General features: G+C 35.7%; 2 protein-coding genes across 2 annotated transcripts in view; one reads left to right on the top strand and one right to left on the bottom strand.

Moving 5' to 3' along the window:
* The first annotated feature begins 2,566 nt into the window (after positions 1 to 2,566).
* On the top strand, positions 2,567 to 13,777 carry LOC121418873 (aquaporin-8-like). The gene is made up of 5 exons (XM_041613060.1): positions 2,567 to 2,952; positions 5,809 to 5,935; positions 6,760 to 7,022; positions 10,151 to 10,285; positions 12,404 to 13,777. The coding sequence occupies exons 1-5, from the start codon at positions 2,696 to 2,698 to the stop codon at positions 12,441 to 12,443; spliced, it is 822 nt and encodes a 273-aa protein (XP_041468994.1). The 5' UTR covers positions 2,567 to 2,695; the 3' UTR covers positions 12,444 to 13,777.
* The window catches only part of LOC121418872 (tRNA pseudouridine synthase Pus10-like), a 24,988-nt gene continuing 22,671 nt past the window's right edge, over positions 12,142 to 14,458 (bottom strand). The window contains exon 18 of the mRNA XM_041613058.1: positions 12,142 to 13,862. Within this exon, the coding sequence (XP_041468992.1) occupies positions 13,821 to 13,862 (42 nt within the window). The 3' untranslated portion in view covers positions 12,142 to 13,820. The remainder of the gene's footprint in view (positions 13,863 to 14,458) is intronic.

Here is a 14,458-nt window from a genome sequence, read left to right as displayed (position 1 = left end):
TTATCTTCTTATTCATTCCCGCAATCTTGAAAGCGCATGGGGTTTCCCCCGGCATCCCGTTGAATATCACGTCATTTTTGTTATTTTTCTTTATTCAGGGTCATGAGAAAGAGCATAAGAAAAGAAATTAGAATTGAAATTTTGAAGAGTGTATAAAAGTAAAAATAACCATGAAAACCAATAAGAATCCTCAAAATGACCAATAGTAGGTCAATATTTAAAAAAAAAACAGCCCTTCCGAGTACCTGGTCTTGGTGGAGACATAATATATCTCCACATATATGTTACAGCCTATAATAGGCTCTAACATTTTTCTTAAATCTTCGGTCTAAAGTCCAGACTAAGGAATACCCCCCCCCCACTTGCGTACAGAAGTGGGTGTTGGGGTCAAGTACCACTCAATACGGGTTTACGCCAAGAAAGAAGGAAACAAAGAAAAATAAAGGAAAAAAAGGGTGAAATATAAAGATGTACCGGGTAATTATATTTTGAAATATCATGTCAATCATAAAATAAGATAATGTGTTAAAAGTCAATTTTTGCCTGATCGCTTTGCTCGCTCGCAGCTTATAAAGAAAAATAAATATTGTGCTTTATGCCATGTCTGCCCCCTAAAAAAATTAGACTCGTAAAGCCACTACATTCTTTTTTTTAAACTAAAAGAACAAATTCCTTTAAATAAAAGAAACAATAATGTATAGATATCAGTCATCCCCTGTCAATGAACATCGATCGACACCCATGCTTATACTGTTTTATTGGTGATTTTAACATTACCTTACATTTGTTTTGTGTATCAATAAAGTGTATTGACTAATTAATAATTCCTTGTTATTCTGTATTCACGTGATGATTCTGATCGAGCACTAAGTCGCTTCGCTCCCAAGCGCATTATTATAAATGTCTCTGAATTGATTACGGAAAATAAAAGTTCCTGATATTGAGGATACAAGTAATGATTATACAGAAACGTGAATTCAACAACAGTATACAAATAGCGAATAGGCATGAGTGCGATGGTGCGAGATTTCGCAAGAGGTGCAATAAAGATGCTCTATTCAACGAGGCCTCAGCCGAGTTGAATAGAGCGTTTATTTTTATTATTATTTCTTTCACCGAAAGAAAGAGAAACGTAGTGGAGGAAGACTTGTATATTATATATATATTTTATTATACATAATGTTTTTAATAACTTTATGAAACATCGGGCCTATTTGTTCATCATTCCTGGTGCTCGCATTATCTGTTTATATATAATCATGTTGTACTGAAACATCCCGTTATCAAATCAATATACACCAAATATATTTCCTCGCACTTCGAGATATAATTGTTTTATGTGGTGACATATTGCCCCTCTTTAAGGACTGAATATAAAACATTTCCAGTCCGTGCCGACGTTCACATTAGTGCATTGGTGAGATAGGTCTGCTCTTCATGATTCCTTAAAAAAAACAATCCTTCCCTCTTCTAGTCTGAATGTCAAAAAAAAATACAAAAAGTGCTTTAGGTTAATTCTAACAAAATCAGCAATTGTTTGGCGCTCGTATTTAGATGACTTTGGTGAGATGTGTTTGCTCTTCATGAATTCCTAAACAAAATAATCCTATAAAATGTCCTTGGTCAATATATACAAAATTTTCAGCTCGCACTTCGCGCTTGCATTGTTTGCTTAGTGAGACAAGTGCGTATGATTAAGAAATGTTTATATATTATGTCCATTTCTTAGGTCTCAATATAAAAAGATTCAACTAGCGCTTCGCGCTTGCATTATTTGATTAGGGAGATAGGCCTACGCATCCGTTCAATGGCACAGTCCTTGAAATGTCTCTTTTATGTCAGTATAGCTGACGATTGAGCTCATTTCGCGCGCCTACTGACTTAAAATTTGTGCTGGTTCCCCCCCCCCCCATATGCCGTGACCCATGACGGTACGCCTCTGCTTGAGTCAATAAAAGCGTAATTTTTTTTAATTGATCAGATGTGATCAGCGTTTCATTGATCTTTGAGCATGTTCAGTTTTTCATCACCAAACTCGCACATTTCTGAAAATTCTAAACCCACCGTCATCTCAAATTAACATCATCATTTTTTTTACATAGGTTCTTCTCAAGGTTACAAAACACGGGGCAAGATTAAAAACATGATTATGCAATATCCTTTTCCAGATTAATTCGAAAAAAAGCTCTAATGTGAGATCGATTGCCAATCATTAAATATTTATTTTACTTGAGAATAGGAGAAAACATGATCCATCAAACAACTAATTTATTGAATGAATATCATTGTTGTTAGTCATCTTGTTTGATTATGCAGATGAATACCGCCGAGAGACACCGAGTTATACGGTTATATTGATTTACTGGTTAATATTAACTCCAATATTCCAAATGTTTACAATCTGGGCTTGCCCCGAGGCTTATCTCCTAATAGCTCTCCAAACTGTATTATAGCAGTCATGAATGAAGACCTTACAAACGGATGATATAAAGTCTATCACAAATGTTAATAAGTAATCATGATTTTTTTATATCTCAAAGCATTTTGATGCTCTGAATTTCAGCAAATGCTAATAAGCGCCTAAGCGTGAACTTTGAGCCGCCAAAACAAGAGATAAGTTGGCATCCATTTTACCTCTAGGAATTCATTCGGATTGAAGAATTTTGGTTACAAATCTTTGCATCTCTTATTCAATATGTCTGGAAGTGTAAGAAAGCCTCCGAAGGATCAGATAGATCCAGTCGAGAGAAGAAGAGAAAGAGATTACAAGAAAGAAGCAGAGGAAGAAAATTTGTGGGAAAGCATAGTACAGCCAGCATTCGCGGAGTTTGCAGGAACCTTTTTTTACGCCTTCATGGTATGCTTGGCCGTTACAGCACACGATTTATTGGATTATGCTATTGCAAGTGGTCTCGGAATAGCAGCACTTTGCATCAGTTTCGTCAATATCAGGTGATATCAAAATAAATGAGCATGTGATAAAATACTGATTATTTTATCAAAATAAATTGCATAGTAGTTACCGACGCAATGATATTATTCCTGACATGTTAGTTCAACTTATAGATCTACGAATATACTTCTTTTGCAATCTTGACGATGTTTTCAGAATCTATTATCGGAAGTCTAAACAACTGATATAATCATTATGGTTCGATTAACTATGTATTTTTATAAAATGGAACTTTTTTAAAAGATACATGCCTACCATAATTACGAAGTTAGTTAGGACCGTTAACTACCATGTGCCATTCAAAATTAGCAAATATATCTTATCCTGCAATGTAATTTCAAGAATCAGTCTAACCATTATTGCCTCTGCGTGAACAGGCGCGTACGCAAGGGGGGGGGATTCAACCCCCCCCCCCCCTTTCGTTTCCTTTTTTTTTTTTTTTTTTTTTTTGCTTGTCTCCCCAGAGGTCGGTCTGGTCAAGGAGTTATCGGGCAAGAGCCTGATAACTCCTTGGTCTGGTTACGGACAGTTCCCCTACCCAATAATGTATATGACAGCAATAATGAACAGAATCTCATGTTTCCGACGAAAAACACAGAAAAAATTTCCGATCGCTTCACTCGCTCCATTTTATTATATCTTTTATTTCCGCATGTCGCCGACATGATCACGGTATCGCCATTAACAATGCCATACATGATTATCATGATGTATACTTATGAATACAAGTGAACCAAGACAAAGACATACGTTTTCTTACAAAATATGTTTTACCAATATGAAAACCAAAATGACGGAAAACGCTAAAATGTCGGTTAGCTCGCTCCGCTCGCTCGTAATAATTTATGAAATTCCATAAGTATCTAGTTTCCTGTTCAAGGCCGTATTATGAGTGTTACGAATAGAAGGACATGTAGCATCGACTAATACTTGATTTACTAACAAACTATTGACAAGAAATGTATGTTTTGACGGGAAAACGCGAAAATTTCGGCTCGCTCACTCCGCTCGCTCGTAATCATTTATGAAATTTCTTAAGTTTCTAGTCTCTTGATCAAGGCCATATCATGAGACTTACGAGCAGAAGGACATGTATCATCAACTAATATGTAATCATTACCAACAAGCTATTGAGAAGAATTGTATGTTTTGACGGAAAAACGCACTAAAACATTTCGGCTCGCTTGCTCCGCTCGCTCGTAATTATTCATGACATTTCTCAAGTTTCTAGTGTTCTGATCAAGGCCATATCCAGGCGCGTAGCCAGGGGGGGCGGTCGCCCCCCCCCCAAAAAAAAAAAACGTCCCCAAAAAGAAAAAAAAAGAAGGGAAAAAAGGAGAGGAGAAAAGGAAAAGGGAAGGAAGGAAAGGGAAGAAAGGTAGCTTTGTGTTTTTTCTATTTATTCTTTATTTTTTTCTCAAAAGAGAAACTCCTTCGCTCTTCTTGCTTTAAATTCATATATGAATTTTGCTTCCGCGCTACGCGCGGTTAAATGACAATATTGAAGTTCTCCATTGTTCCCCCACCTTTTCTCTAACCCTGTTTTTCCACCTCAGCTATGTGCTTCTTGCCAGTTAAAGTTAAAATTGTATACATTAGGGCATGAATTTGAGTAAGGTTAGGCCGAAGTAAATGTATGAAGTTATCTTTTTTTTTCAATTGATCGCGCAACTTCTGGTCTGGTCGGCTCCGAGCGGGTAAAATCTTTATATCAGTTTCTGCCGTCACCTCCATAAAGTCAGCTTCTCCCGCTTTTCAGCTCATTGCTATAAACAACCATAATTTGGGGGCAAACAGGTTCCTAATTTAAAAAGAGGAAGGTATGGAATTCGTGTCGTATTAAATAAAAAAGTACAATATTTTTTTTATCAAATTGTATTAAACTTCATGTCATTTCCCTGTATACATTCATCTCCTGTCCTGTTTTGCGCCCTCAGTTTGAAATTTTGAATGACACTTAAGTTTCTTTATATTCAAAATGAATGAAAAGAATGAAATTTCAAGGCAAGGTACTTATTTCGACAAGATTATTAATCATATAAATTCTAACATGCAAAAAGCAAAAACTGTCACAACTTACCCCGCCTTCCCCTACACCCACACATACACACATAATAATAAATACATCCTATACATAAGATGAGATGAATTTATGGAAAATATTCGGGTCCTGTCCGCAAAATCCCGCCACAAGTATGCCGAAATGTCATTCTGACTGACTAGATCTGTTGACTTGTAAAGTATAACAAAATTTTCATTGTTACACTCACACACACACTCTATCGCCCTTGATATTTCCGCTCTTCCTAGCTCCTCCTGCTCTTTTCCTCTATTTTTTTTCTCTTTCTCATAGTCTTGGATTTCTTTTTTCCTCCCTTCCGTACTATTTTCTGGTTAGTCAGAACTTATTGCTTTTTGTTACTTGTCGGTTACTTGGCCGCATGTATTTTCAATTTTGATTTATCATGATGGGAATGCATGTCATAATACATGCGTCCCCTACATGATTAACAGCATTTCTTTGTGTTTTGCTGTTTCTTATGAATGTAGAATTCGTGTAAATTGAGCGTTTTTGTTTGATGTCGAATGTATTCTTATGTACATTTTTTAAAAAAGGGTTATGCAATTCGGCTTTTTATCCGCTATAGATACCCTTGTTGTAATGAACCGTTATAAATAGATAAATGAATAAATAAATAAAACATATAAAAATAAATTGCAGCAGTGCGGATCGAACTTAATGCAACGCACTTACATATATATAACGCATTCCATTAATATTTCCATACGCTTAAATCTTTCAATCAGAAACCATAATCAGCAGTAGTTCTCTATTTCATTTTTCCACAATACAGTGGTGGTCACTTCAACCCTGCGATCAGTTTGGCAGCCTTCGTGTCTGGTGGGCTTCACATCGTAAATCTCTTATGCTATCTTCCTCTTCAGCTGATAGGTGCCGTTCTTGGTGCAGCATTCGTAAAGGTAAGAATTTAAGCCTTTAATAATATTGATGTTCAAGAGCTCAAACGCTTCAATCTCTGTTAGTCAATTGTTCCATTGAGACCAACTACATCAGGCCCCATTAACCTCTGTCATATTCGATTTATGATTTTTCCAAAACTGACGGCTATATGGAGATGATGATGTTTGCATCATGTATAGATCATACTTCGAGTGGTACTGATATTTCGGCGGCTATTCTTCCTCTTCTTCCCCTCATTTCAGCCTCTTCAAATAGACTTCCTCTCTTTTTCGTCTTCTTTTTTCCTTCTTTTCACCATTCTTTACTTCCACTCTCCTCTTCCTCCTTCTTCTGTGCCTTGTTCCACCTTGTCCTCCTCCTTTCAAGCTTCTTCTACTGTCCTCATTTCCCTTCTTCTCTTCTCCTTCATCTCTTCCTCCTCTGCCATCTCATTTTGATTGTTTCTTTTTTACTCTTTTCTTTCTCTCCTTTTCTTCTTTCTGGATCTTCATTTGCCTCTTCCTCTTCCTGCTTTTTTCTCATTCTTTCTTTCTTGAAATGAGTGAGGAGCCTGATTATTTGAGAATCACCCAATGAATACAGTTAAATAAAAGGGGGAAAAGGGTAATTTTTGCCTATATCTATTTTCAAATTGGCTCTTTTGTGCCCCCTCTTTTTTAAATCTTGGGTCTACAATTGATTTAAACAATAAGTAAATAAATTGATTCTATAAATTAGGATAAAATATATATATATCAAATGGGGACAAGACAAAGCAAAAAGGAGAAAGGTAGATGAATACTGTCCTTGCCACTGACTCTAAATTGTCTTACTGCTCTTCCAGGCCGTCATCTATGCATCATCTTACGAGGAGATCAAGGGCGGAGCCTCGGTGTTCCGTGGCAACCATCTCGTCAATGGCTTCAACGACTGGATGAAGGTCAATAACTGGGATACCTCCCCATACCTTGCCATGATCACAGAGACCCTCCTTGCTACGATGGTTGTCATGGCATATCTCCAAGCCAACGTCGATGATCGCCGGGCAGGCAAGAAGAAGGACCCGATGGTGTATGGCATAGCCATTGCTTCGGTGACAATTGCCTCGTAAGCATTATCTTTATTTCTGTCAATTCCCTTGCCAATCAAAGAGTACAGCAACCCATGTGTATAAAGTTCATTTATATATTTTTTTCTCAATCTACATTACTCATTTTGTCAAAGGAGTGTATTTTGACAATATCAAGGTGAACAAATTTTGACAGTCGAAAAACGGGACACTTTGAAGTCATACAGGTATTATGTATATTATTTAGAATTTGACATCCCTGGCCAAATCCATGACACATGCTCCGGCGACGATTGCTCCGGTGACAAATGCTCCCCAAAATGCGACATTTGCTCCGCGACATTTGCTCCTCGACATTTGCTCCGCCTACATTTGCTCCGCCGACATTTGCTCCGCCGATATTTGCTCCGCCGACTGTTGCTCCGCCGAAATTTGCTCCGCCGACTGTTGCTCCGCTGACATTTGCTCCGCCGACAGTTACTCCGCCGACAGTTGCTCCACCGACAATTGCTCCACATTTAGTGACAAATGCTCCGGCGACAAATGCTACCTGAACGACACATGCTCCAGCGACAATTGCTCCGCCAATATTTGCTCCGCATGTAGGAACAGTTGCTCCACCGACATTTGCTCCGCATGTAGGGACAAATGCTCCGCCAATAATTGCTCCGTCCACAATTGCTCCATCGACAGTTTCTCGGCATGTTGCTTTAAAAGAATAAATATAAGACCTAAATAAAATACCTGCGACAAATGCTCCTCGAATAACAATTGCTCTGCTAACTAGGCCTAAAAGAAGACAAGACACTTGCTCTGACGAAAATATTTGTTACATCCTTTTGCGTTACATACTCTTTTGTATTGTTTTGTTTTACCATTCAAGTTGTTGTGCCACTTTATATCATAGGCGGATCCAGGGGCGAGGGGCCCGGGTCCCCACTATTGGCGGAGCAAAAAAAAGAGAAAAAGGGGGAAAAAGAAGAAAAAAAACAGGGAAAAGAGAGAAAAAAGAAGAAGTGAAAGACTTGGAAAATAAAAAGAATCTTTCATATTTCACTATATAAAATTTTCGCTCGCACTTCGTGCTCGCATTGCCTGTTTGATTTACATAATTATCTTGTTCAATTTGGAGCTTAAATATCAAGTTTGGAAGTCAGTATGCAAAATATATTTCAACGCGGATATCAAACTTTCATTAATTTGATTTACAAATTGATTGTTTTAAAGTGATTTTTAAAAATGTTAGTTTTACGATCTGAACATTAATATTTTCTGCTCGTGCTGCACGCTTGCAAATGTTAACTTATCAGTTACCTTTATTAATTTTGTGTATTCCATAAAGTTTTCAAAGTATCCTTTTGCAGGTCTGATAGTCAAAACGTATCAGCTGGCGCTGCACGCTCGCATTTTGATTGGCAAGTAATGTATGTCTCAATATCGATTATACAACAAGCTCCTTAAATTCCACATTTCGTGACAGTCTACCAAAAGTTTCGGCTCGCGATTTGCACTTGCATTAATTGTTAAAATGTATTCACTCATTCATCTTATTCATAATTACCAAAGTTCTTGAAATGTCCGGTTTTCAGGCCATGATTTCCTGCCCTACTTAGGCATATTAGCTTAAGAGATAGAAGATGGGAGAGGTTGTAAAAGAAATAAGGAACAGAAGTCATGAATGTAGAGAGAGAAACAAATTTTAGTACAGGAGGAGAGAGGGACGGGGGAGAAAGTGGTTTTCAAGGAAAGAAAGGGAGAAATAATCGAGATAAAAGCGTTGATGGGAAATTTAAGTTCAGCCAAACAATAAATTAGAAATGTTAAAAATGTATAGAATAATGATAAAAACCATACAGCTTTGGAGAAGAAGCGTTGTTAGTTTTACACACACACAAAAAAAATTCAGTGGATATTATCAGAGGAGCATTTGTCCCTACATGCGGAGCAACTGTCCCTACATGCGAAGCAAATATTGGCGGAGCAATTGTCACCGGAGCATGTGTCGTTCGGGTAGCATTTATCGCCGGAGCATTTGTCCCTACATGTGGAGCAATTGTCGGTGGAGCAACTGTCGGCGGAGTAACTGTCGGCGGAGCAGCTGTCGGCGGAGCAACAGTCCGCGGAGCAAATTTCGGCGGAGCAACAGTCCGCGGAGCAAATATCGGCGGAGCAACAGTCGGCGGAGCAAATATCGGCGGAGCAAATGTCGAGGAGCAAATGTCGCGGAGCAAATGTCGCATTTTGGGGAGCATTTGTTACCGGAGTAATCGTCGCCGGAGCATGTGTCGGGTTACCTCCCTGGCCAGGCCAATGCCCCTATTTTCAGGTGACACACAAGATTGATATGCTTGAATTAAATGGCCTAAAATAAGTTAACATAATAAATTGAGACAAATTCATATTATCTTCTAACTTTGTATGAAACGGTTCCATGGCATTTGATCCAGCGACAATTGCTCCGCTCTAAATTCCACACACTAATGACCAACTTTAACCCTGGGTTTCACAGTATACCCCACCCTAAACCTAACAAAAATCCTATTGCAACAACCTTGCATCTCAGACAAAATTAAGCCGGGAGTAATTGTTGCAGGAACAAATGGTGTGTAACCAATTACACCATAACATCTGAGTAGCATTTCATGAAATCTGTCTGTTTGTCTTGCAGTTACCATGATAGTAACAGACATCTGTGCTTCTCAGCCAATCAAAATCAAGGAGAGTTGTCATATCTGACAGCTTGTCAGATGTCAAATGTTGATGAAAAGCTCCCCAGATTTACTTTGTTCTTATCCAATATTTTACTTTTCTTCTTGATTTAGACACATAGGTATCTGCTGCTTTGCTACATGTTGCAGGGATTGTCCATAGGGCTGATTTTTTCACATGATATTTTCTTTAATGAAGATGTTTGTCTACATCAATTTTAAGACTTCCAGCTTAGCTTATTCTTCAGTGTAAAATGAAATAGACCCTTGAACATATTATTTTGTTTACTAAGTTGCGGTCTCCCCTCTTGTGAACCCTCGGCTTGGTGGAAAGATCCCATGTAACATGCTTTTTAAAGAAAAGAATTAAGTATAATTATCATCATTTACCAATGGTATTAAAATCATTTCAGTAGCCTCATCATGTCATAATCCCACATCATTTTTGTTTCATTCAGATTCTACACAGCAGGAGGCGGCTTCAACCCCGCCGTGAGTTTTGGTAGCGCCATTGTTTCCGATACATGGGATGCCCATTACATCTACTGGGTTGGACCCATGGCTGGAGCAGCAATAGCTTCACTTTTCTTCAGGTAATTTAACCCATTGCTTCCCCAATTCGGGAGGGCCTGATCAAAGTGTGATTGAAGGAGAAGGAAACGCTGGAGAAATATTAATTTTCAATGAATAGAGAAATTGGTTATGAAATTAAAAAAAAAGTTATCAAGTTTCACCACTATCAGTTAGTAATGAGAAAGTTAGAAAAGTCTGAAATTTCAATTTAGTTATAATGGCGTTTCTGACAATGGAAATGTTTCTTAAAAGTGCAGGTGTAGTAATAAAACTCTCATATATTTTTGGCACAAAATTTAACCCACTTTCTCTCGAGGTGCAGCTTGTCTCAATAGCCCAAGATACATAATGGAAAGATATATTTCAAACTTCTCTTGTGTTCATAAAAAGACAAGCAACACCTTTATGAAATGAGAACTGTAAATTGAGATTTGTTTAACTTTCATAACTTCCTCATTTAGAAAAACTGATTTTGATGGAAAGTTTTTTAATTGCTTGAAACTCTCCATTTTCTCTTTTCAGTAAAATTAACATTTACCCATGGTTTCATTTTCCATTAAGAAACTTAAGAGATTCTCAAAGTCAGCTGGTAAATGAACAATTGAATGTTATAAAAAATAATCTTCAATTGAAAGAGAAGAGAGGTGCAAGTAAAAACAAAACAATATTATTTGTTAAATGGCGGAGTATAAATTTGGAAAATTCTTGATGTAGAATTTGAGGCAATATTCAAATGGAAATATTGCATCATAATAGTAGCATTTAGCAGAGTGCTTTCATCATGTTTCGTACACAAAAACTTGACCATTCCTCAGTAATAACAGAGTGAGATCTCTGCAAAACCAGTCATTTTTAGCAATATTGTAAATTTGGTTAACATGAGGAATTTGATGAGTACACAAAGAGTATTGATGCTTCAAATTTCATAACTTTTTATGGAACTTATTTTTCAAAAATTAGTTATTTCTTCCTTTATCATGTCTAAATAGATCTCTTTTTTTCTGCCAATATCTCATGAAGGGGATATACATGTAAGAGGCTTGAAATTTCTTAAAAAGTTGAGAAAATATAAGCTGATACTTTTGTCAACCCTCTGAAAAGCACACAAAAATGAGATAAAACTGAAGTTTTTATATACAAAATTGAAAAATAATAATCTTTATTAATTTGTATGAAACCTGATATCTTCATTGATATCAAACAATTTTTAATGAGTAAATATCTACACAATTTAAGCCTACACTGTGTAGGGCATGAGACATTCAAATAAAATTTTGTCTGATTTTTGTTACATTCATTAAACATTTATTTTAATACCACGGCGGTGAAAAGGCAGGAACATATTGAGTACTGTCCCATTTCTGATTCCTTTGCATCACTAACATATATAGCAATGTTTTCTTTACCATTATCGGGTGGAAATGATTACTAAGAAATAAAATCATGTAATTCATTTGCATAATTATCATGTCACCAACAGTCACTGTTAAAAAGAGTGGCTGATTTGTTCTCCTTCATCCTCACTCCACTCATTTTTTTTTTTCAATGAGATGAAGTTTTAAGAGGCAATGATGGCTTCTTTTCAAAGAATATCAAAAAACTGTTTTACATACAGGTAAACCCTTCATTTTCTAGAATCTGAAAGCCCCTGTGAAAAACTCACATAAATTAAAGAATAGCAAACTTGGCAGTACCACAAAGACAATATTGATATACACTCAAATTGAGAATAAATTTGGTACAAAATTATAAAATATTTTAGAAAATTTTGTATTTCAATGTTTCAAACAGTGCTAAAAGGTCATAAAAGTATCAAACCAACTGTCTTTTAACTTGGATATACCCCCACCTCCCCCCAAATTTTTTTTTGACTTGGTGCAAACAAAATGCATGGATTCACCTTGAATATTTCAGCCGATTTCCATATTTTTAATGTCAAATCATCTGAAGAGCAGTCCTTTGAAGTTGTCCTTAATTTTCATATTTTTTTCTAAATATGGTGAAAAGAAACATGATAATGACTACTTTTACCTTTCTTGCAACTTGAGTTAGTACCCTTTTATTGTTTTTCTTCAGATTTGTTTCCCAATTTATTTTTTTTGACAATTTCTTCTTTTGATTTTTTTTTTATCTTGTAGGATCTTGCTTGGAGACGAAGATCATCGTTTGCTGTGCTAGGTTGCCCAGAGACACATTGGCCCATATTCTGAACTCTTGCTTAATCTAAACCTTGGTCTAAAGTTGTGGTTTTACTATGGAAAGCTATCGAAGCTATGGAAAGCCAATTTCAAAAAATTGTAGGTTCCATTTGTCAGCACATTTACTACTCAATTCATTCATAACTGTCTGTGTATAATAACAATCAAAGTTTTCTTCACCATTGAGGCATGGGGAAATAAAGTCATAGAACATGACAAACTAAGTAAACAACATTTAGGCATGTTTGGCTTCCAATAATTTTTTGAAGAATTAGACCATGTAATAAGACAAACTGGACTTTGGAATATGGGCCATAGAAATCAAATTTGTAAGCAAGATATCTAAAGGGAAATAAAGTAAAACGGCATACATTCGAAAAAAAACTTATACAATAGCTTTTGCATCACATATAAAATATTTCCCAAAGTTGTAAGACTTGCTAATTGATGAAAATTCAAAGTCGTGTAATATACTTGAATAAAACATGGATGCATATTTATAAGTATTTGAATGTGACACTTGGTGGTGTTGGTAAAAATTATTGGAGCATACAATAAATGAGATATAAAATTAGAACAAGACAAATTCAAACACTGGAAAGTAAGGTTAGTAATATTAGAAATTTTACTGTATTTATATGATAAGGTATTGTACCATGAGTCCACATTGATGATAAATTGTGGTTTTTTTCTTAAAGTTTCCATTCCTAAATTCATGAGTGTTCTAAGCTTACTTCAGCTCCTCTGAAATTGCTATCACATGAAATATAAGAATTCAAATCACATAGTTTTAAAGTTTCATGGACGTCAATACATTATAAACTCAAATTAATACCTATAGACAAAGTATGTAATGTATTATGTAAAAAAAAAATAACCAAGGTTTGTGAATAGCATGATCCAATCTATGCTTTTAATATTAGTTTGTTCATTTTCTTTATTATTCTAGCTTGCCTTGCCTTTTGTAGGAAAACCTAATAAAGTATAAATTAATTGCTACCGGTAGTCAAAACTCAGTACTGTATGAGCAAGCATTGGAGAACTTGGCCAAACCAAGATTGCCAAATTATAAAATGTAAAGCAATCATTTTAATAGATTTTAAAAGAAAGTTAATATTCAAATTTCTTTTAGAATATCTGCTATCTGCTTGTCAACTTAATGGACAATTTACAAAAATATTAATCAAAGTGGAATACAACAGAATTGAAAAAAAAAAATTTTACCTAATTGTTTGAATCTCAGTATATTTCTGTAACATAGTTGTAGCTCTGATAATGTATCATTTTCTACATTAAAGCTTGTACATAATAGCATCTTCTGTGTCTGACCTCAATTGTTGATGTCTGTTTGAGTCCTCTATGAGTCATCTAATTCAGGTGGCCAATCTACATGCACAGCCTGAGGGTAGAAAATAAAGAATGAGATTAGTGGAATATTTGTTCATCAATCATGAAAATAATATCTTGGGATTTTTGAATAATGACTAATACAATGCATTGATTTTATTTGCTTAAACTGCAAACTATAATTATCTCTTTACATTGCTGCGGTATGAATAATATCAAAGAGAAATTCAGAGGAAATTAAAAACAACATAACTGTCTACAATTTTATTTGGTCTTGAATCTACTTGAAAACACGAAATTTGCTGCAAATTTCTCCCATCTTTTGTTCCTGAAGTGTCAATTTGTACCTCAAAGCATACACAAAATACAATACCCGTATTTACAAACTAAAAATGGAATAATGATATTCTATTTCTGGATGGTGATGAATATTTTTAACGTCCCATGCCTATTAAATAATCAGTTATTTTTTTTAAACAGTTCTATACACAGATAACAAGATAAACGGTGATAAATTTTTACATATTTCATTACTGATTAATAACCAGATTTGCGCCATTTCTCGAAAAACCCACAAGGGAGGGGGAGTATTACCTAACGTTTTATTTATATCATATCGTTAAAAAATACGATATAGAATCTCTATGC

Source organism: Lytechinus variegatus, chromosome 7, assembly GCF_018143015.1.
Source record: "Lytechinus variegatus isolate NC3 chromosome 7, Lvar_3.0, whole genome shotgun sequence".
NCBI classification, from domain to species: Eukaryota; Metazoa; Echinodermata; class Echinoidea; order Temnopleuroida; family Toxopneustidae; genus Lytechinus; species Lytechinus variegatus.
This window is presented reverse-complemented; position numbering and strand designations above follow the sequence as displayed.